This window comes from Phocoena phocoena, chromosome 1, assembly GCF_963924675.1.
Source record: "Phocoena phocoena chromosome 1, mPhoPho1.1, whole genome shotgun sequence".
Classification (NCBI taxonomy): domain Eukaryota; kingdom Metazoa; phylum Chordata; class Mammalia; order Artiodactyla; family Phocoenidae; genus Phocoena; species Phocoena phocoena.
In genome coordinates this window covers 40,162,202-40,186,081 of record NC_089219.1, presented here as the reverse complement: position 1 = coordinate 40,186,081, position 23,880 = coordinate 40,162,202, and the positions used below count along the sequence as shown (strand labels likewise).

The 23,880-nt window shown below is 49.3% G+C and overlaps 2 protein-coding genes across 3 annotated transcripts in view; both read left to right on the top strand.

Moving 5' to 3' along the window:
• Positions 1 to 9,988, top strand: part of BEND5 (BEN domain containing 5) — a 47,889-nt gene extending 37,901 nt beyond the window's left edge. Inside the window, exons 5-6 of one of the 2 annotated variants that reach the window (XM_065886542.1) lie at positions 407 to 620; positions 9,450 to 9,988. In XM_065886542.1, coding sequence (XP_065742614.1) covers positions 407 to 620; positions 9,450 to 9,607 — 372 coding nt within the window. In that variant the 3' untranslated portion in view covers positions 9,608 to 9,988. The remainder of the gene's footprint in view (positions 1 to 406; positions 621 to 9,449) is intronic. The other variant, XM_065886551.1, reaches the window with a different exon arrangement.
• Positions 1 to 23,880, top strand: part of AGBL4 (AGBL carboxypeptidase 4) — a 1,274,144-nt gene that overhangs the window by 1,056,907 nt on the left and 193,357 nt on the right. The gene's annotated exons all lie outside the window — the stretch shown is intronic.

The following is a 23,880-nucleotide window of genomic DNA, read 5'->3' as shown; positions in this document are numbered from 1 at the left end:
TGCTGTGGTTGTCACACCTAGGAATTACCTAGGAAGCTTTAAACCATCCTGACAACGAGGCCCCACCCAGATGAAATAAATCCACTCTGCAAGTTCAGAGTTGAGTGACTTTCAGCTGTACCTTTCTCAACCTGGTTTTTCCCCCTGAAATGAAAATAGTGTCCCAACGCCTTCCTTCCAGGGTTGCTGTGAAGATTTTGAGATAGTGGATATAAAGCCGTAGAATAAGGCCTGGCACGTTACAGGTATTCAGTAAATGCTTATTTCCCTTAAAGAAAGTTAATTAGTGTTTATGGAACAAATCCCTTGCGGTTGTGCAGCCGTGTCTTTTAAAGGACAAGAAAAATTTCCAGCTCCCATCCTGTCCGACTAAACAGGTGCTTGCTTGTGTTCTTATCCCTTTCAGGTCCATCTGGGAAGCGGGATTTGGGTTGATGAGGAGAAATGGCACCAGCTACAAGTAACCCAAGGAGATTCCAAGTACACAAAGAACTTGGCAGTCATGATTTGGGGAACAGATGTTCTGAAGAACAGAAGCGTCACAGGAGTTGCCACAAAAAAAAAGAAAGATGCAGTCCCTAAGCCACCCCTCTCGCCTCACAAACTAAGCATCGTCAGAGGTGGGTCCCGCACTGGAAACGCAGTGGCTGAGGCATCGCCCTTTACTCTGTCAGGAATGTGTCGGGCACATTTCAGTTCAACAGACACCTACTGAAGCTTCTCCATGCCAGGCCCCGGGCTGGGCATGGGGACACAGGAGCAGATGTGGACCTGGTCCCAGAAGAGCTCACATTTAACAGGGCAAATGAGCTGTGGACACAAGTACAGTTCAAGGAGCTAGCATGCGAGAGGGACAGAGGGGGGCTTCTCAGGAGGGGAGGAAACCCCTAGCCAGAAAATCAGGGAAGGGTTCCTGGGAAGGGGGTCACTGGATTGGGCCTTGAAGGATCCGTCAGACCTGGAGATGCAGATGTGTAAAGAGAGGTACTCGGGAGGCAGAAGCATCTGGAACAAAGGCGTCGGGTTGGGAAAGGAGTGCTGCTGTGTAGACAGCCTGAAGGTGGAGGCTAGGGGACCAGTTCTGGGGGCGTCCTAGCATCGTGCCTGGAGCACGTAGTGAGGTGAAGACCAGCTGAGGGTCACTGGATTCAGCTTCTTTTCTGGGGTTTGGGAGGGGTTGGAGGGAAGGCAGAGAGACAGGGAGTCGTTTGTAAAGATAGGGCACTGGCCTGGACTCTGATTTTCCTTCCCTCCTGCCTTCCTTTCTTCCTTCCTCCCCTCTCTTCCCTCTTCCTTCTTCCTTTCCTCTATCTCTCCCGCCCACTCTCCATCCATTCACGAAGCCCTTATTCTTTGCCAGGCTCTCTACTGGGTATGGAGGACACAAAGGGGGATAAGACACAGTCTCCATCTGCAAGGTGCTTACAGTCACATGGGGAAGATGGACACGAGAACAGCTAGTTACGGTACAGATAATACAAATTATGGAGACAGGCAGGAAAGTACATGGGAGCAGAGAGAATATAGTAATTGCTAATTATTCTGAGCGATCACTACGTTTCAGGTTCTGTTTTTTCTATGATTCTGTGTTAAAAATTCTTTTATATATATTAACTCATTTAATCTTCATAACACATAACACTCCTTCTGTTGGCTGCCAGTATTATCCCTGTTTTAGTTGCAGAAACTGGACACAGAGATGTGAAGTAACTTGCCCAGATCGCACAGCTTTAGGGGTAGAGCCAGGAGTCCGAGCCAGGAGGGCTGGCTTCAGAAGCTGTGCTCCTAACCACTAGTCTCTTAAGTGTCCAACTGCCATGTTTTGATGAAGAAAGTAAGACTCAGTCAGCATGTACATTTTGAACAGGCCACGTGCCAAGTTCTGGGGCAGACAGCAAGTATGTCCATGAACAAATCAGATAATTTCAGGTACTGATGACAGGCCGTGAAGCCTCATCGAGCCATACAGTAGCTGTGTTGGCTGGGGTGGGTGGAGAAGACCTGCCTGAAGCGGTGCATTCAAGCTGGGAGCGGGATGTAGAGGTCAGCCCTGTGCAGGTCTGAGGGGTGGTGAAGCAGGCAGAATAAAGAGCGGGTTCAAAGGCCTGCATGCTCAAGGGGTGAAGCAGCCCTGGGGCACTGCAGAGTCATGAGTGAGGGGATACTGAGATCAGGCCGGTGGGCGAGAGACGGTCTTTTAGGGCCGTGAAGGCCACGGTGATCGGCTTGGATTTACCCTACCTGCAGGAGAAAGGTAGTGGAGGTCTTCAGTGGGAGTGACCGAATGGGAGGTCAGTTAGGAGGCTGATGCAGTGGTCTCGGGGAGGCACGATGCTGCCATGGACTACGGTTAGAGCAGTGGAAACAGAGAAAAATGGCCAGATTTAGGGTGTATTTTGGAGGTCGAGGTGTAAGGACACAGAGGGATTAGGTGACCAGCCAGAAGTCCAGCTACAGGGTTTCAGAGCCTGGATTTAAGCCCACCCCCACTGACTCTGGTCTGGGGCTTGTTCCGTAGCACAGCTGCCCCCGTTGCCGGCCGATTCACGATGACCTGATTTAGGCAGACACTTATTTTTAGACGAGCGGAGGTAACCTTTAGTCTGCCCACTGTCTGAAAAGGTGGAGCCTAGTTTGGGAGGTCGCCCTGAGAAAGCGTCCTTCCTGGGGACACAGCCCTGCCTACCTGAGAGGTGGCTGACCTCTAATTCTGTTACACTTGTTGGGCTGTGACTCAGCAGGTCCCAGGTGCCTTCCAGTGACCGGCTGCCCTCCCGTTGTCACGCCGTGGCATAAAATCATCTGCTGTGTGTCTGCCTCAGGCACGGGTCTGACTGTCGGACTCACCTCCACGTCTTCCTTGCCTCTCGCACAGGTCCTGGCACACAGTGGGAGCTCAGTCGCCGAGGGCTGAACAAGTGCCACACTGAGACCTGCAAGCTGACCCCCTGACTGACTCTTCACACTGTTTCTTGCGAACTACTTTCCTTCCATGTCGCAGTGTCTTCAGCTGAACACTCACCTCTTACGACAGTTAAGAGGGCTGCTTGGATGGTAGCTTGGAATAGTTATGTTTGAGGTGTGAGAAGAAGTTTCCATTCTTTGTTGACAAGTGAGCTGCCCCCATGGAGCCGACACGACCTCGTGATGGTCACATCATTGAAGCTCACGATTGTTCAGTGCTTTGCAGCTTCCAGGCCCCCTCCTGTCTGCTCCCAGCGCAGGGTGATGGGGAGTAGAAATTGGAACCAGGTATCGAAAGCCTGGGGTTGAGCCCCAACTCTGCTTTGCTTTAACTTTGAGCTCACCCTGGTTCTCTTATGTTTATTTTTGTTTCCCCAGGCCCAGCGCAGTGCCAGTACCAGGTAGATGCTTGGTGTGTCCATGTGTAAAGGCAGGATTCACGGTCCTTGTGCTGGCTGCCCGGTGGACCTGTAGACATTTGTATGTTCTTTGGACCCCGTTCAGATGATGTCATTTGCAGCTAATCTGGTCTCCAATACTAAGGAACATTCTAGAAGAAAATACCTCAGCTGTGTGGCTTGGGGCTATTACAGGCTCACTGTCTTCAGGCCCATAGGCCAGGCCCTCCAAGTTTCCCTCACTGATCCACTCCTCCATTTTCTAAGCCCTTTTTAAACCTTCTCTACCCTTCCAGAACATGGTAGTCCACAGCTCTCTCTTTTTCAAAAGATGACCATGTCTCTTCCTTCACAGAGAAAAGAAAAAGAAATCCCACAGCTTCGAACCACCCTATCTACAAACTTCACTGGATCCCCCGTCTTCTGCCTCATGTTTCCTTCTCTTATTTGGGACTGGCCGTTCTCTCCAACTGGATCACAGCCCACCTGCCTTCCTAAGTACCTTGTCTCTCCCGCTCAACTGGGTCCTTCCCGGCACCATTTAAATATACTTTGATCACTCATTTCTTACAGAAGCAAACAAAACACTCCCTAGACGTCACTTCCATCACCCAGCTGCCGCCGTGTCTCTCCGTTCCTTTTCACATCCAGGTTTCCTGAAAGAGTTGTCTGCATTCACTGCCTGTGTGCACTGGGAACGCCCCTGCCATCTGGCATCGGCTCCCAGCCCTCTGCTTAACTCTGTCCTTGCCAGGCTTCCCCGTGGCTCCGCCTCTACCTCTTCCCCGGCTGTTTGACCTGATCCCTCCTCCTTTACTGAGAAACCCTCCTGCATGCTGAGGTCTCCTCCTGCCTGTGGCTTCGCATCCCCCCTGTGGGCTCCCCTCCTGCTGCCCTCGCCTCTGTCTCCAGCCCGCTTCTCTCTCACTCTGCAACGCTGCCCTCCGCTGCTCTCACTCCCGCCGTCCCCATTGCCCTCGGCGTGCTCACGGCCCTGGGTTGAAATCCACACTCCTGGCGTCTTGGCTGCTGCCTGGTGATCTGGCCTCTGGTGACTCCCCCGGCCTCATCTCACACCACACTTCCCGTTTCCACTGTGCTCTAACCACTGAGGCCTTCTCCCGGCCCCCTCCTGTCCCCACTGCCAGCAGTGCCCTTCCTCTGGTCTGCACATCCTGCCTCCTTGTCATTCAGAGAGGCCGTCCCCGACCGCCGCGGCTGATGAAGTAGCCCTTCCATTGCTCTCTGTCACATCACCCTCCCTAAAGTCCCTGCGGAGCACTTCTTCTTTGCTTGTTTATTTGCTTGATGGTTGTCTCTTTCCCCGCCTCCGTTAGAACATCAGATTTATGAGCGTCTTGCTCAGGGCCAGCATATAGTCAGTGTTCAATAAATATTTGTTGAATCAGAGACTGATTCCCAAATCTATATTTGACCTCAGCTCACACTTCCACGTTCCCAACCCATACATCCAGGTGCCCACTGGTCACCTCCTCCTGGATGTCCACGTGACGCTGGCACATCTGCACCGCTCACTGCTCTCTCTTCTTCCTTCTCCCCAAAGCCTTCTGTCCCTCTGTGTTCCCTGCCTTGATAAATGGCACCACCTGCCAGGGACCCAGAGAGGCCTCATTCCTGACTCTTCCACGTGCCCGCTCTCCATCTGTTCTGCCCCAAATACCTTTTAAACCGTCCACTTCTCTCCATACCCATCGCGCCTCACGTAGTCCAGGCCACATCACCTCTCCCCTGCCTTACTCCAGCAGCTGCCAGACTCTTCTCTCCATTTGTAACCAGAGTGATCTTTCAGAAACCCAGTATGATCCTGTTACCACCACCCCGTCACAGCCAGTCCCTGGTGCCCATTATTGAAGGGTAAGCTTCTTAACGTGTCGTAAAAGCGCCTTCATAATCTGTCCCCTGGCTCTAGCTCCAGCTTACTTTTCAGCAATATTCCCCTTGTTCACTAAGTTCTGACCATAATGAACTGCTGTATTCCAACAAGCCTTGTCCCCTCTCACATTAGGGAATTTGTAAATGCTATTCCTGGCACCTGGAACATAGATCAGACTGCCCACCCGACACGCGTGCTGCTCTGCCTGGCTAGCTGCTACTCACCACCCAGGTGTGCTTAGGAGAACTGTCCTTCAGGAAGCCTTCCCTGGCTTCTCAGGGTGGGGGGATCCTTCTGTTGTATGTCCCAGAGCACCCCGTGCCTACCTCTGTTCTCTTTCTGTATCTTTGCCTCCCAGGTGCTGGGTCATGCAACCCTTTAGAGCCCATAACTACTTGCCATGCCGATGAGTGAGAAGGAAATCGACTTGCCCAAGGTCATACAGCGGGTTAGATCAGAGCTGAGCCGAACTGGGCTTTCAGGCTTCCCATTGTCTCCAGGGCTTTCTTGTCTTACCAAAATACAGTGTTGATTTGTTTTTTTCTTTACTAGGCAGGCAGGTTTGAAGCCTGTCTCCCATTGCACCATACACTCCCCATTTTTAGGCTAATTATTTGAGCTCATCCAGACGGCATTTGACTGGTTCTTCCCATGCAAGCTGTCTGCTGGATTGAGATTGTTTGTATTTATTTTGTATGATTTTACCACATTTACTCGCATTTGCCATATCAAAATGACAAAAGCCTTGGTGCTCACAGGGTTGGTGAGGACTTTCTCCTCTCTGTGGTTTTAAAGTCACTCCTTACCGTGTAGAAGAGGGATGTGGTGAACGCTGACACTGCTTTAGAAAGACGAAAGCAGGAGGGCTGCAGGAGAGTCTCGCTTTAATGACAAGCTCCAGAATGGCAGTTAAACCTTATTAAGGTCAAATGACCCTTTTTTTTTTTTTTTTTTTTTTTTTTTTTTGCGGTACGCGGGCCTCTCACCACTGCGGCCTCCCCCGCCGCGGAGCACAGGCTCCGGACGCGCAGGCGCAGCGGCAATGGCTGACGGGCCCAGCTGCTCCGCGGCATGTGGGATCTTCCCGGACCGGGGCACGAACCCATGTCCCCTGCATTGGCAGGCGGACTCCCAACCACTGCACCACCCAGGAAGCCATTTATTTTTTATTTTATTTATTTATTTATTTTTTTGGTGGTACGCGGGCCTCTCACTGCTGTGGCCTCTCCTGTTGCGGAGCACAGGCCCCGGACGCGCAGGCCCAGCGGCCATGGCTCAGGGGCCCAGCCGCTCCGCGGCACGCGGGATCCCCCCGGACCGGGGCACGAACCCATGTCCCCTGCATCGGCAGGCGGACTCCCAACCACTGCGCCACCCGGGAGGCCCCTCAAGTGACCTTTTGCAGAGTGTCTGAATTTTCAAATGAGCCACGGCGTTGAGTTCTGGTTAATTTTTATAACTTTTTTAATAGGACCCATTAGCGCTGTTATAAACCTTGTTAATTAAGCAATAATCTCAAATGCTCCCTTGCAGAGGGAGGCATTCCTGGCATCTTCAGGTGATTAATATCTGGAGTCTAACGAAAGCCTTTTAATCAAGCTCAGGGGCCGCTCAGTGCTCTTACCCTCAGGAAACGAGAATGATTGGGATTCTGTGGGCGCCTCTGAAAACCTTCCTCCATCTGTACCTTTCTCTTCCTGCCTTCTCTCCAGCTCATGCCGGGGCCTCTCAGGGCCATCACACCCACTCCCCTGCCCCCTTCTCTCTCCTTTGCCTCTTTACCCACCCTGTTACCTCTCAGAGAACTAGAGACCTAGAGCTGGAAGAATCTTCTTAGATGATTGGATTTGACATCCTGCTTTCAGACAGGAAGACTGAGACCCAGAGAGGTTCCCACTCGAGGTGGCACAGCAACTAGGGTTAGAGCCAGATTCGAACCCCTCAACTTGGAAACAGTCCTCTGCACAGGGTGTCTTCCTCATTTGGTTGAGCTTCCCGCAGTGTCACTGCAAGTGTCGGCGTCCCCCTGGCCCTGGGCTGGGGAGGGACCCCATGTTCGGGTCTGTAGGTGAGACAGCGTGGTCACAGTTCTATGAGACTGTGATCAGGGCTTTGATAGAGGAAAAACCCAGGCGAGTATGGAAGCACTGAGGGTATAGGCAGAATGGGGTCTCCCGACTCAACCTGGTAGGTTCCAAGCAGGTTGAATCTGGAAGAATGGGTGGGGTTTAGGCAGGTGAAGGATGAGACATGAGACCAGGGTAATCGGTAATCTGGGAGGAGGTGAGCAAAGACTGATTTGTGGGATAGCCTGGAGTTGGTTGGGAGATGCAGGTGGAGTCAGCAGAGGTAGGACCTTCTCATCTCATTCCCTGTGGAAGAGCCAACACAAGACAAAGTGCAGATTAGTCCGGTTGGAAGCAGCCAGGAAGTAGTGAAGGTCAGCTAAAAGCTTTCAAAGGCTTCTCTGTGCAAAGCCTGATCTGCAGGGAGGAGATGGTGCCCCAAAGAAAGAGGGCATATAGCACATGCACCTGCAGCCCGGACGGCAACAGTGGGCGGGCTGGCCACGTGCCCGGGGGGGCTCAGAGTGGAGGCCGCAGGGGATCGTTACCTCCTCTCTCCAGGCCTCAGCCATGTCCCGTGTGAGTGGAGGGGTTGTAGCACAAGGCCGTCTCCGTGATCCCTCCCCAGTGCTGATGTTCTGCGTCACTAACAGCATTGCCTGCTGTGCACTGGCCTGGTACACGAGACTTTGTTTATCCTGCGTGGCAGTTCCTCGAGACCAGCTTGTCACTCCTGTTTTATAGGTGGGGAGGCTCAGGTTCCACAAAGTTAAAAATCTTGCCCACGATTACATACCCCAGTGGTACATTCCCCACCTACACCCCTAGTCCCCTTATGTCCAGAATTATTATGTCCCCTCAGGTTTCCCAAGAAAAGCATTCATTCATTCATTCAACATACACTTACTGAATCTTGCCCCTGTGCCAGGCGCTGTGCTAGGCCCTGGGAACGGACAGTGGCATATACATAAAATAACTAATAGCCTCAGACAGGGGTAGTGCTCCTTATAGCTTGAAGAAGGCTTGCAAAACGTTTGTTTCACATCCCTCATGGCAGCCTTACAAAGGATCATGTGTGGTTTGTTATCCTTGTTTTATGAGGTGAGGAATCTAAGGCAATGATTCGCCTCAGGTCCCCATGCTAGGAAGTAGGCCAAAGTCCAGCTTCAGTCAGGTCCTGTCTGAGGCTCACTCCTTGCTTCATCACAGCAAACGGCAGAGTCAGTAAAAGTGGCCATCCTCAGCCTCATTAGTAAGCACCTCAGTGAGGTACCACTTCACGCCCGCCAGGTTGTCAGAACCTTACTAATCTGACCTGGAGTGCTGTTGGAGCTATGGGGCAGGCAGTCCTTGCACACACTGCTGTTAGGGGTGCCAGGCGGCACAGCCATTGTGGAAAACAGTTTCCCAGGTATCACCTGGTAAAGCGTAGTAGGCACGCACCCTAACGCTGGGCAGTTCCAGCCTAGGCCCGGACTGAGCATTTCCTGCATGTTTGCCCCAAGAGACATGGCTCAGGGTGCCTGTTACTGCAGAACATGGGAAGCCATCCAAGTATCCATGGACAATCAAGTGGGTCAGCCGACTGTGGACTAGGCAGACAGCAGAGCACGACTCATCAGTGAAAGTGAATGACCTGCAGCTGTACGTACGCTTCAGCGTGGGTGACTCTCAGAACTGGAATGTTGAATGAAAAAAGAAAAGTCAGATGGACGTACAGAGTATGGATACACTTGTAAAAAGTTAAAAATGGGAAAAGTAGCAACATGTTATTTAAGGATGTATGCATATGTGTAAACACGAAAAGAAAAGCAAACATTGAGGAGAGTGGTTACCTCTGGTGAGGATGGTGCTGGGGAAGGGCATTTAGGGGCTTCAGAGGGACCAGCAATGCTGTCCTGTTAAGCAGGGGCATGGACACATGGGTGTTGTATCATTATCTTTAAAGTATCAATCTACAGTGTATATCGACTCTTGTGTTGAAAAGTTTAAAATACAGCCATGCCAGATATGTGAGTTGGTACTTCGGAAGTATGTCAGGAGGCATATTTTCCTTTCTCCCCCTTAAAGATATGCACTCGAATGTACCATTAATCCTTGGCCTTCTTGTTTCTTTTCCCTGTCTAGAGTGTTTGTACGACAGAATAGCACAAGAAACTGTGGATGAAGCTGAAATTGCACAGAGACTCTCCAAAGTCAACAAGTACATCTGTGAAAAAATCATGGATATCAATAAATCCTGTAAAAATGAAGAACGAAGGGAAGCAAAATATAATTTGCAATAAACTTTGGATTTTTCATAAAGCCTTCTCGTTTTCCTTGTGTGGCGTGTGATTTGCGGGCAATGGTGTTGTCCAGATCAGACCCCACCATGCGTGGTGGTGTGTGGGCGGGGAGCCAGTAGGGTTCTGAGGTCAGCGCCTTGTTCTGAACTTGGACTTCCCACTCCAAGAAGGCGGATGGATTTGCTGAGACTCAGGCAGCATCCTGGCGCCAGTGTTGTTCTGGGGATGGTGAAAGCGCTGTCTTTTCGGAGGCGGATAAAGTGTCTCTGAGTTACCTATCACTTGGCCAAGAATTTGAGCTGATATTTTTACCATTCAAGGACTTCTATCTTTGTTCCTCTATTTTGTTCTATAATAAAGCTTCATTAATTCGTTGCTGTAGACAATCATTAGCCTCATTTATTTAATGATGGATATTAAGTGTACAGTGGAGGTGACCAGTGTCCTTTGAGAGGCGGAACATTCAGGCTGAAGGAGAGAAAATTCATAAGGGATGTGATTACTGTCTACAGATCTGAAGGGCTGTCTCGAAGCAGATTACTTTCTCTTACCTCAAAGGACAGATCTAGGACCTGTCACTCAAGGTGATCTGAGATTCAGCTTTCCTGATAATTTGAGTCAATCTTTGTAAAGGAGTGTCAGGGGGTGGTAATGTTAGATGTGGTTCAGGGTTACCTTCAGAAAGTCAGGGGCAACGTCACCTGGTGTCGGTTCGTTCATCCTATCTTGTATCTCAAATGATCTTTCAAGTTGCATAATTTTTATCTCGTTCAGTAGCTGCGTCTCTGAAGTGCCTGGTGCCCAATCAGGCAGACCACATTTGATCTTCCTGTTGATTAACACTTTCCTTTCTGTAATGCCTATGAAGTCAGTGTAGTATGTTGGAAATGGCAAGGGTTTGGGGCTGAGCAGTTTGGGTTCCAAACCTGGCGCCACTGCTTGCCTTGGGCTTAGCGTAACCTCTTGAGTTTCAATTTTCTGTTCCGTAAAAAGGAGATAATATCTACTTTGCGGAATTGCAACGTTGCAGAGTTGCTATAAGTTATAGAGCACTATATATAAGTGCTCAATAAATGTTGGTAGTCATTATTTTCTTCATTTCTGGTTATTGGCTTTTAGGCATTGGTTGGAAAACTTGGGCCTCTGGTTTCTCTAATGGTTTATCCACTAAACCATTAGGTTACTGGTGGTCTATAAGCAAAAGCTCAGGGTCACTAGGGTGAGTAGTGGAGGTGGCTACCTCTTTGAGGAATTTTATTTTAGTACATAAAATAATTCTTTGTAATCTGAAATATTATATGCTTGCTAATAGGATGCATAGGTATGAACTTCCTTTTATGGTATTTTCCCAGTTCTCCACAGACTAGTGGTGTGATCTTGGACTGATCACTTAACTTCCCAGAGTCTTTACCAGTACAATGAGGAAAATTATGCACACCTCACAGGCTATGTGGATAATTAAATAGTAATAACAATAACAGATACTTAATATGTGCCAGGACTTTTCTGAGTGTTTAACGAAAGTTAGTTCATTAGGTAAGTAAAGTTTGTGACACTTGTGTTCAGTAAATTCTTGTTATTAGGATGTGTTCATTTTAATGGCAGGGGAGCAGCTTGGGCATGAGCAGTGTGAATGCATGAGAGGCTGGGAAAGAGTATACATGATTTGAACTCATCCCATTTCCTTCCTAAGCACGGTGAAGATAAACACCCAGAGGCTCCATTTCCCTACAAAGACTAATAAGATATGATACCTGCTTTATAGGTGCTTTTAGGTTGGAAGGGAAAATAGTCATCGAAATACCTGCTTAAAAAGGCTCTGACAGGGCTTCCCTGGTGGTGCAGTGGTTGAGAGTCCGCCTGCTGATGCAGGGGACGCGGGTTTGTGCCCCGGTCCGGGAAGATCCCACATGCCGCGGAGCGGCTGGGCCCGTGAGCCACGGCCGCTGAGCCTGCGCGTCCGGCCTGTGCTCTGCAACGGGAGAGGCCACAACAGTGAGAGGCCCGCGTACCGCCAAAAAAAAAAAAAAAAAAAAAAAAAAATGGCTATGATGTGAAAGTGCTTCGTGTAATATATGACACATACATCAGGGACAGAACGGGTTGTGAAAGATTGTAGGATCTGACTGTGATTTTACCGCTTCTGGGGAGGTCACTTGACCACTCTGGAGCTCGTTTCTTCTAAAGTGGAGACAGTGATCCCTAAGTCAGGGTTATTGTGGAGAGGAGTCCAGGTAATAGCTGGGAAAAGAGCTCCATAAGTCTCAAAGAGCCATGCAGATGTTAGCTGTCCTTCACTTGCAAGGCAGCATGAAATCAAAAGTAGATTTGACAAGGAAGGACATAAGAGCTGTTTCTAATGGGGAATCGCGGCAGGGGAGGGGGCAGGTGTTTTTACACCCTAGTTAGACTGAGACTTTTTGAGCACCTGTTGTGTACCTGGTGCCCTGTGACTGTTATGTGAGGGCAGGGCCACCATTCTTACACCCACACAAATGAGGAAATGAGCTCAGAAAAGGTTAAGTAACTTCTTGGCCAAGGTCCCAGAGTTGTCAGCAGTGGAGCTGGGTCAGAATCCAGGTCTGTGCAAAATCTGTCCTTTTACCTCTTCCCTCGAAAACTGAGTGGAATATTATGGTCTGGGCTGAGAATCTAGCCGTGTAATCTCAGGGCATATCTCGGAGAGTCCCAACTTAAGTAATCAGTCAATGGAAATCAGTGTCATTAATTCAAGCCATTTGAAAGGATGGGGAATAATAGTACCATTTATGAGGATCCACAGTTTTATTACATTCAAATACATACACAAAACTGAAGTTCATTTTGTGTAGTAGGGAGTTTCCCAAACTCGCCCAGTCTTGAGAATTTGCTGAGGTACTTAAAATACAGATTCCTGGGCTTTGGTTTAGGGTGCTGGATTCAGTAGGGCTGGGACAGAGCTGGGAACACGTGTTTTAACACAAGTGCCAGTTTTGAATAACACCAGTCTAGTAGACAGCGTTAGAAGTCCTGTTTTAACAAAGGGACGAGAGTGTTTCCTAAGTAAAGAGACATGCTCCTTCTACAGTGCATGACAATATTTGAAATTGAGACTCAGTTTCCTCTTATAAGTGGCTGAGGATCTGCCCTAAAACCTTGTTTAGAGTTACTCTCTCATGCTCACCAGATGCTGTTTAGTTGGACACGATGCAGAAGGTGACTCGGTGTGGGTGCCAATGATTTTCCCCTCACTTTTACACTTAGATTCTTTCTCTCACCTCCTCTGACAGGCCAGTGAGTTGTGGAGGACAAGACAGTCAATCCTGGATTGGCAGAGCCTGAAATGATGAGGTTTGGGCCCTGTTTACCGAAGCCCCGGCCACAAGTTCTCTGTGGCCAGACCAAACAGAAAGGTGTGGTTTGTTTTTATTTTCTAGCTGAGGAAAGTGTGTTGTTAGTGACTGTTGTGTGCCCATGCGTTTCTTAGATGCATTTCTAAATTATGACCTTTTTGGGAATTATAAAGAAATGAAAACCACTTTATAGAAATTTTTGGAAAAATAAGGGAAATATTCCAAATTGCACAGCTGCAAGCATTGTGATGTATCTCTTCTAGTCCTTCATTTAAGAGCGTAAATGCGTATTTTACATACCTGTGGTCATAGCATATCATCAGGTTTGCATCCTTCCCTTTCTTTTTAACATATTGCCCTGTTGCTCCATGAAATTTATAGCCATCAATTCGAACATCCCCCCAGTGAATGGGCATCAAGCTACAGTTGGGTAAACCACCTGGTCGGCTGTGGGGCTAACCCACAGGGCTGCCAGTTCACGGAAGCTCTCTCCGCACACTTGGGTCTGGCACGTAATTAAAGTGACCCAGGGAGAGTGGATAAATGGCCGCCAGTGTTACAGGTGGTTTTCCTCTCTCCTCTCCTCTCCCCACGCCCACTCGGTCCTCACCTGTGTGTGCGCCTATCCTGTCTCTGACCTGCTCTGACCTCTTACACTGTGACCTTGGCCTTCAAACCTGCCTTTGGCCCTCCAGACACCCTGTGCTCATCCCACAGTGCGCAGTGCTCATGAGCTTTTCCCTGTGCGCTCTGACTAGGTCCACTCCTGACCTTCCAGCTACCCTCGCTCACCTCAGCCCCTACTCTGCCACCTAGCCGGTCCATTGCCCTTCCTTGAATCTTTAGGTCGTTTATAAATTAAACATCTATGAAGATTTTTGTGTGCACAATTTTTTTTCCCCCTTTATATTTTCTATCAGTTTCTTAGGTTCGTTTTACCTGGGTCAAAAAGAGTACCACTTTTATCATTCTTGATACATATAATGGGCGTGACCGTGTTTTAATTATTTTGCCAACCTAACAGGTGAAAATTGTTACCTCATTATATTTTCTTTGATTACTTCTGAGACTGCACGTCTCTCCAGAGTTTGGTTTCTCGTTTACACAAAATAAACGCTTAACCTTTAAGTATTTCCAGCAGAATTCATTTCATTTTCTGTATATAGTTTTCTCTGGACCAATGTGTTTGTTTACCTTGGGCATATTTTTACTTTTACATCTGCAAATAGACATACCAACAGGTCTTTTCATCACTTCTGCTGAAGAGATGAATCAGTTTCTGCCAAACAGCTTCATAGGCTCATCGAACCGAAGGGTCAAAGTGAACTTCGAGGTCCTCCACTCAGATCTCCTCTCCACTGAAAGCAAATGCTTTTCTGGACCATGCTGGAACTCTTCCAGGCGTGGAGAATTCACCTTCCTACCCAAGGGCACATCCAATTATTGTCATCACTGAGAAGTTCTTCTGCTGAGCTAAAAATCGACTTCCCTGAGACTTCTGAGGTCACTCAAGTTCTCTCCTCTGAAGTCAGGCAAAATGCTTCTGCTTATAGCCCTTTGCAGAGTTGAAGGTGGCAATCATGTCTCTTCACAGACTAATCAGTAGCTCAAATTCTGTTCTGCCATCTCTCACGTGGGAGAGGCAGTGCAGGGAAGAGTGAGGACTCTGGATTTAGACAGCCCTGTGTTCAAACCTTGACTGCCACTTATTAGTACGTGACCTTGAAGAAGTTCTCAATCTCTCTTGGCTTTAGTTTTCTCATTTTAAAAGTGGGAATATAATACCTATCTCACAGGGTTGTATAGAGAGCTATACGAGATAACGTGAGTAAAGCACCTAGGCATTCAACATCTCTTAGTTCCCTAATCCTAAGAACTCTGACCATCCTGGTTGCTGTTTTATGGGTGCGCCACTAGAAGGTAGGGTTCAGGACTGGACACTGCTCTAGGAAGGGTCTGACCAGTACTAACTAGAGCAGGTTGTCATCTCTTGCTCCTGGATGGCATATCTATATTAGAGTGCCCTAAACTTGAATTAGCATCTTGAGCGATACAACTGTCTCACGTTGAGCTTATGGTCGCCAAATACTGCCCTGCTCCCTTTTTTGGCTAACACAATACTTACCCCTTTAGTTCACTGTGTTGCAAGAGAACGAGCATAGATTTTGATGACAGAGGAACTCACACCAAATTCAAATCCTGACTTCATTATTTATTAGACTAGAGGAAATTGGGCAAGTTCCTAAATCTTCTAGCCCCAGTCACCTTGTCCGTTATGCAGTTGTTAATGTAACCACACTTACCTCCCGCGGTACCAGACCTACAGCCCTCACTATCCCAGTTGCGGGCTGCAGTAAATGTGGTTGTCTTTGTTCCCTTTTTCCTTCCTTATTCACTTTAGCAGCTATTTATACCCCCACCCACCTCAATTGTGTGTTCTTAAATTGTGTGTTTCTTAAACAAAATAGTGGATTTTGCATGCATCCCAATTCCATCTTATTGGTTTCGGCCCAACATTCCAGCTGGTTGAGATCTTCTTTTCCATTTGTGTTTAAAATACAAAACAAAATTTGAGGAAAGCCAAAGCCGAAAAAGAAATCGAGCCATAATCCCAAGAACCAAGCCCAACAACACATTCACTCCTGGGAGTCCCTCCTGTCTGTCCAGGGCAGTACTTCTTTGTTCACAGCAGTTGGCCAGCCTCCCGTGATCCTGCCTTGTTCATTTAACATCATATGGCAAACATTTCCCCCTCTGCTGCCTGGTTTGTGTAGCTGCCATTTCAGTGCCCTTCCTGACACTGGGTCATGATTACCTTCTCATCTCCTCACTGTACATTTTATTGTCTCCAGTTTCTTGCTATTAGAGATAATGCTGTCATGATCATTTATAGTTGTTTGTTTCTTAAATTCCCAGGGGTGAGCTAATTAAAGGGCAAGAACATTTCTATAGTCTTTTCCATGTTGTTGTTATATCTATGTTTGTTATATTGCTCTCAGAAATGTCAAGCCACGTCTCTAGGTAGGTGGACGTGCACGTGCCATTTCTGCACAACTTCACCAGTGTTTGGCAAATTAGCTTTCTCTACAAAAGTACTTTTTCAACTTCTTCCTACGTGAATTGTCGATTCATATGTTTGCATGTTTGAGATCCTTATGGAATTTTATTCTGTGCTATATACTTCCTCCCAGTTTTATAGTATAGAAATATGATCTTTTGTATCTTCACCAAGTTGCCAATAATAATGGTTAGGTCAGTGAAAAGAAAAGAACCGTGTGGTCCTCCGCTAAAGACCCCACTTTTCTTTACCAATTCCTTTCTCTGAGCTGGATTAGTCTCGTAACTAGGACTCCTCCATCTAGATGTGATCAGGGAAGACCTCTAAGATGTAACATTGGAGCTTACGTCAGAAGGACGAGAACGGCCACGAGGAGACGATTTGACTGTCGGTCCGTCTCCCCCCCATTCATCTTCAACGAGTTGAATATCTCTAGTCTGTGCCCACCGCTCCAACAGGCATTGCTGGTCGGGTCCAACAGGGAGTCACACCCAAAGGGTGGTTCGAAACCCTGTGCTCTTTCCACCATTCCAGAATGCACTCCTTTGGCCATATCCAATCTGGTACTCTGGGCATGTTTCCATTTCAGTAGCTAACGGGGAGAGAGATTCAGTATTCTAACCTCACCAACATCTGTATGCAGAAGTTCCCCCATGAGTAATTATGGAATCATTCAATCATTTCACAAATATCTGAATGTCGACTAGGTGTCAGTCACTAGTCTAAATGTCTGAGACGTATTAGTAAAGACAAAGACTTTAAACTCTAGTGGGAGTGGGATGAGGTGGGTAGGAAGATAAATGGTAAATGTAATAAATAAGAAAACTGTAGAAAGCGATAAGTGCCATGAAAAAAAGGCAAAGTAGAGCAGGGAGGCAGACTGAGTGTGTGGAGGGGAGAAGCGGAGTGCCCCGGAAGCTGAGATCAGCATGGAGTATAAAGCCCTGTCCAGGGCCCCTGCCACGGGTGTGGAGGTATCCAAGGAGTGTGAGAAGTATGGGACGTTAAATCTGTCCTGTCTACCTGGAGCCTCACTTTTATTCCAAGATGTGCACTCATTCGTGCCTGGGTCGTTAACTACAGAAAACCTATCCTCCCCCGTCTTGAAGACTCGGCTCAAATATTTCCTCTAAGGAACTGTTTCCACCTCTTCCCAGAAGGAGTCCCTCCCTTCTCAGGTTTTCCAAATCTCCTCCTTTCCTTCCCTGCCAGTCCCAACCTTCCCAGCATCTTAATGCTCAGAGCATTGTGTTGTCATTTCTATTTAGTTGTCTCTTTCTCTGAGGCAGTCAGCAAAGTGAGAGCAGGACCGTGTAAATTCATCTCTGTACCCCTTTGCGGAGCCCCTACTGTGTGCTAGGTGCGGGAGATATAGATATGGACACTATCTGTTTAATTAACTAGTATTTATCGAGCACTTACTATGCTTTAGGCACTGTCATTATTTTATTTCTCACACAACACTGTGAATCAGATACTATGACCATCCGCATTTCACAGATGAGGAAACTGATTTAAAGGGGTTGAGTCACTGGCCCAAGATGGCACCACCATGACCAGGAGGATCCGGGACTGGCATGGAAGCCCGAGTGCCTCCAATGCCTGGTGTCTTTACGACCATGCTTTGTGCTACCTGAGATCGCTCGTGGACACAAACTGTTTCTTCTGTGTGGACATTCCCGGGCACCTCTGCTCCACGACCTTCTCCTTCTCCTCCCTCCAGGAGGTCTTCAGTGCTCCTTCCACGGTCTGGGTGGGGACGCCTCCACCTGCTCTGCGGCACCCTCTCCTGCCCTCTGCTGGCCTTGTCAGCCCATATTGTCATTGTGCGTCCATCTTTCTCACTGTGAGCCCTCCAAGGCAGGGCCACTGTGTGTTCACATCTGAGTCCCGGGCCCAGCACTGAGGCCAGTGCTGAAGAAATTCCCTAGAATCCTGGCCCCAGAAGACCAAAGGTGTGGGAAACCAGGGACCGAAGCAGTTCTTTCGGCCTGGGGATTTAAGAACTTGAGGGATGAAGAAAGTCCTTCAGAGGGTGTCATGAGACCTTCCTGGTCCTGTTCCCCCAGGAGAGACTGTCACCAGGTCAAGAAAGGAGAAAAAGGTTTGGCAGAGGTTAAATTTGAGGAATCGGACCTCACACTGCCTGGGTCTTACCCCGGGATCTACCGATTACCAGCCCTGCAACCTTGGGCAAGTTATTTAATTGGTTTGGGCTTCAGTTCCCTCCTCCATAAAATGGAGGCGTCGGTTCCTATGAGCATTAAGTTAATGTCTATAAAGTACTTAGAACTGTACCTGATACATAGTGAGCACTGTGTAACTGTCTTCTGTCCTTGTGAACAAGGGGCAAGAGGCGGAAGAAGGTAGGTGCTTCAAGGAGTGGAGGTGAAGTTGGTATTGGGGAGGAGGCTGGAGAGGGGGGGAGGAAGGAGCAGGGTCCTGGGAGGGCCTTGGTCCCAGGCTGAGGTGCTGGACTCTGAGGATGAAGGACAGCTGCCGAAGGATCATGCTGGCAGCAGTGTGGTGGCGGGTTTGGAGGGAGAGAGAAAAGTCAAGGAGGTTTTGGGAATAACCCAGGTGAGAGATGGTGAGGGTCAGGTGCCCACTCTCCTTCCTCCTTAAGGGTTGCCACTGCCAGGTGGGAACCAGGCTGTAAGCACCATCCTGCAGCCGTCCAGATGGGGAGTGCCCAGGGCAGCTGGGTCTTCATGCAGCTCCCATGCCCTGAACTCACTCTGTGCAGACACTTGTGGGGACTCAGCCCGTGGAGGGGCGGCAGACCCAGATCAGGGAGTTGAAACGTGTCGGGAGAGTGGGGGGCAGATTGCAGGGCTGTACTTGTCTCTGTGCCAGGTCTTCCCTAAGCACTTCCTTGGTACCGTGGAAACAGTGTGGGTGTGAAATGAGACTGCGGGTTTGAACATTCCTCCACAGCTTTTCGGTAGCATGACCTTGGCCAAGTTACTCAACCTCTGGGTCCTCAGATTTATCAACTGTGGAACAAGAATAACAGTGTCAACATTTTAGGGCTGTTGCATAAAGTGCCGCGCACATGGCAGGCACGTAGTAGGTGCTCATTAACAGGTACTGTCCTACCTCTCCGAGTGACAGAAGCAAGGAGGGCTGCGCACTCAGCCAGGAGCATCCCACTCGCCTGGGCTGAGGGTGGGTCTGGCACTTCCTGTCTATGAGCCTCCGTGTCCTTGGTTATAATACATGCGTGACGGTCCCTGCTCCACCAGACTCTGAAGCTGCCACGGCCTGGCAGCATCATCGTGGCCAGGGCAGGGCTTGGAAACCACGAAGCACTCCGGGTGTGGAGGTAGATCCCCGTAGACCTCCTGCGCCCCCTGCCTCTCCCTCCTGGGAGGCAGCAGATCTCAGCCTGTGATACATCCTTTCCTGAAACGGGGGTGGGGGGCTGGGGAGACTCTGTCCCTGAATGTGAAAAACGCAAGTCACTACTGAGAGGCTGTCAGCGGGGGCAGCAGGGAAGCTGGAGTTCTTCTTCCCAATGGCTCTTTAAATTATTTTCATTTTGCTGACTTGTACACTTTCTGAGCTAAGGAGCTTTGGGAGATGGTTATAGGCCATTTAAGCAGAAAGCCTCGTTGGCTCCAGTCTCTTTTGGGGGAGGAAGAGATTTAACCCTTTGTAACCCAGCCTGGTGCTGCCTTCCACAGGGCCCAGGAGTGCAGGTGGCCTCTGCAGGGTGGGGCTGCCCTTCAGGGAACCTGGTCCAAGACCAAAGACACCCTCCGCAGCTTTCCAGTGTGAGCCAATCAAAGGCACAGATGGAGTAGAAACCCAGCCAGATTTGGAGGTAGCTCCCTGGGTTTCAAATTATGATTCTAAGGTGGCTTGTCTTCTTTCTTTCTCTTTCTCTTTCATTCTTTTCCTTTTTCTTTTGTTTTTAAAATTGGGCGTTCGACCTAGACTTCCTTTTTCAGAGCGAGAAGGGCAGCTGCCAGGAGGCTGCTGATGCCTCTCCTGTGCTCTTTTGTCTGCCCGGGATCAGGGATCTTTCCATTAGCTTTCTTGAGCTCCTCCTGTATGTCAGGATCCACACTGAAGACTTCATATATTTAATCATCGCAACAGGAACATTTGGGAGTTGGTGTTACGGTCTTTATTTCTCCTGGTAAGGACACTGCAGGTCAGAAAGGTTAGAATTTTTGCACAGGGTCACACAGCTAATAAGTAAGAGGGTCAAGATTCAAACCCAGGTCCTTCTGAGACCAAGTCCACTGTTCTTTCATCACAACCTCAGTGCCTTCTAGTAATCAGCACTGACAGAGCCAGCAGGGTGCCAGACCCTGCACTGTGTGACAAAGAGGAGTGTCCCTCCTCCCCGGTTGGAGTCTAGCCGTGTTCAAGGTTCACCTACCTGTGCGAGGTTTCCTTGTAAAGCGACACAGGATGATAGAAGGTGTGGAAGCAAATGTCCAACGGCAGGATAGTTATACACATTGCATGCATGTGCACGCACACACACACACCACACACACACACACACACACGCATGTTGACTTTCTTCGTAGAGTGAAATACCGTACAGCAGAAAGGAACCAGATCTCCATGTATCACATAAATAAACCTCCAAAGCATAACGTGCAGTCCAAAAAGCAAGTGGAGGGGTGAAACTTAGAGTTTGGGACTACGTACATAAAATCCTAAAACATGCAAAGGATACTATAGGTTTTTTACGGACAGACAGATGTGCAGGCGCAGTGTGAAAACTTGGGCAGGAAGGATACAGCCCAGCTTATCAGGGTTGGGGGATGGGGAAGAGTGCAAAAGAGGCTTCTGTAATGTTTTAACTATTTAAAACAAACAAACAAGACATGCAAAGAAAAAAGCAGAAAGCGAAAAGGTTCCATACGTTTCGCCTGGGAGGGTAACGGGAGTGGGGTTCGCGACACACACCTCCGCTTCCGTGTACCTGGAGGGCAGAGCTGGCCTGAAGCTCAGAGTCCTGTGGGGATTGGCATTAACTCCCCCCTCACAGGCTCTTGGGAGGATTAAACAAGGGCTCAGTCGAAGCGTTTTCAACTGTAAAATATTGTAGGAATGTAAACTGATATCACACACTTCTGTGCTCTCTTCCTGTCTGTCTTCCTGAGTAGACTGTGACTTCCTGGTTTCTGATTCATCTCTTGACCCCAGCCTAAGCTCAGGGAGCTCTGCTGGCCGCGGGCCAGGACTCTGGGTCTAACAAGGCTTGCCCGCAGTGCCTTCTCCCCGACCCACAGGCCGTCTGTTCTTGCGAGGACTGTCTGGGCTGAGGGGGAACCGCTCATCCCCAGTGTCCACCCCGCGTGGACACATAAAATTGATTGCTTGGAGCAGTGTCAGGCACTGGAGGAGAGAAAGCTTGCGAAGAAACCTGTCTTGGGTCCTGTGGGTAAAGGGTGAAGGATGAAGGATGCAGTAGTGAGAGCCCAGCCCTCCCAGGCTCTCACCTCTGGTCCCAGGCAAGCACGCTCTCACCAGCATGGACGGGCTGGGAGCAAAGGCTGTGTAAGTGACCCAGTTAGGTGAACGACCTCCCTGAACTGCATCTCCACAAAACCCTGACTTGATCCTTCCATGGCCCTATGAGACGGTTGCCACCACTCCCGCTAGGAAGACGAGGATGCTGAGGCCGGAGTGGTAATAATGGGCAGAGTCAGATTTCAAATCCCAGTCTGGTAAATCCCAAAACCGGTGCTCTTCTCCAAGGACCTAGGTGTCTCCACGGTCTGAAGGCAGAGCTGTGCCCAGAGAATCCACATATGGCTACAAGATGCAAACCCCGCCCCCTCCCGTAATTCAGTCCACTGGTGGCTGAGGCAGGGACTGGAGTGAGATAATCACGTTTCAGAGCCGACCAGAGTGGCTGCCACTCAGAGGTCCCTTTGTATTTTGAAGCTGCCGTCTCTAATTAGACTTGGCCTTAATTGGAAGATTTCCATACGCCCGTGACTGCGTGCACTCTGTCTGGGGATAAACACGTCCATCAAGTGTGAGGCAAATTGTGGCAGTTGCCTTGGCCCCATCATCCCGTTCGCTTGCTCCATGGCAGTTCCTCTGGGGACGTAGCTCAACCTTCCCCCGCGAAAGTGCTCTGGGGCCCACATTTTAATCAACCGCGTACCTGCCTCTAGGAAGAAGAGTAGGGGCACGACTCAAAAGTGATTACATTTAATAACCAAAAGACCGGAAAAAGTCTGCTTTGCAATGCGTAATTTCACCAGATATTTATTTGTTTCATCACGTGGCCACGTTCTGTATGCTGTATGGGGACATATTATTAAAAATGCCATTTATTTTACCTGCAGCAATAAGGAACATGCACACCTTCTTTATTTCCTCCCCACTGTGTTAAAAGGCATTTGTGGCTATTAAATTACTCTTGATTAGAGGAATGCCTGTCTCCAAGTTTACGCTGAAGCATTTCAATGAAATGGCCTCAAATGTTCATTCTCTCATCAAATACTCACCAAAGCCATTGGGGCCAGGTGCTGTGCTAGCACGGGGATAATGAGGTGGGGCAGCAGTGTCTCTCTGCCTCCCAGGAGCTCCTGGGACATTTGACAGGGGAGTGACAGACGCATCCCAAGTCCTGGCACAGGGCCTGGCCCCTGGGGGCTACTCAAGCAGTCTTTAGTCAAGAAATGAATGAATGAATGAATGAGGGGAAGGGTAGAGAGAAAACTTGAGCACCTCAGTGTTACAGAGCTGGGCCTGAAGCCACGTGAGGTACTGTAGGGGCATAAAACAAGGGCTGGTTGACTTGTCCTTGCACGTCCTAGAGGAGGTCACTGGTACGCTGACTCCCAGGTGAGAGCTGGGGCCCAGGAGTGGCCTAAGGTGTTCCACGCAGACAGGATTGGGGAGGTAAGGTCTGCAGTCCTGGGCCCGTCTCCCTGCAGATGTCCACATGGCTGCCCCCACTTCCTTCAGATCTTTGCTCCGTCTCCCTCATGAGAAGTGTTCTCCTCAACCGCCGTCTGGAAGAGCAAGCACATCGCACCCCACCCCAGGGCACTCTCACGTCTTCTTCTGCTGCTTTTTCTCCCACCCTGATGTATGTGTTTGAATATTGTCCTAAGGTGAGGCATCACAAGAGCAGTGACTGGAAGAGTGCCTAGCATATAATAGGGGCTCAAAGTTGGATAAATGGATGGGGAGGGTAAATGAATGAGGGACTGAAAAAGCTTAGTAGTTTCTCAACACCTTAAGAGGTCCAGCTTGGGGTCTGAAGTGCAGGGTCTGAGTGGGGCCTGCTGAGAGACAAGGCTGTGGGGTGATGGGGGGCCAGGGCCCCCAGGCCTGCAGGCCTGACATGCCTGTTTAGCGAGCTGGACTTTGCTTTCAGGCGCGACAGGGAGTCACTGAAGGGTGCTGAGCCCGCGAGTGACATGGTTAGACTGGTGTTTCAGAAGGACCACTCTGGTGGAATTGAAGGTGATGAACTGGAGTGGGGGACACGGAATTTGGGAAAAGAGTTAGGAGGCTGGTCGGATGGTCCCTGCAAGAAATGTGGGGACCAGAGCAAAGCAGTGGTTCCGGGAATGAAGGAATGGGCAGGGAAGGTCAGAATGGAACTATAGATTTGGGATTAAGCCACTGTGATCTGTTGATCGGAGGGGAGGGGGAGATGAGGATGACTCCCCTGTTTCTGGCTTGGCTGAGCAGGTGGGCAGTGATGTCCTCCACTGGGAGGGGACTGGGGATTTGTCTTCCCTGGGGCGCTGTGATGGGGCCATGGAGAAATACTCATTCCAGTAGGAATCCATGGCAGAACCTGAATCACATTGTTGAAAAGCACCATCCAAATGTGGGTCTCATGTTTTGGAGAGCTCGCTGGGCCCCAGAAATGCAGTTGGCAGGATTGT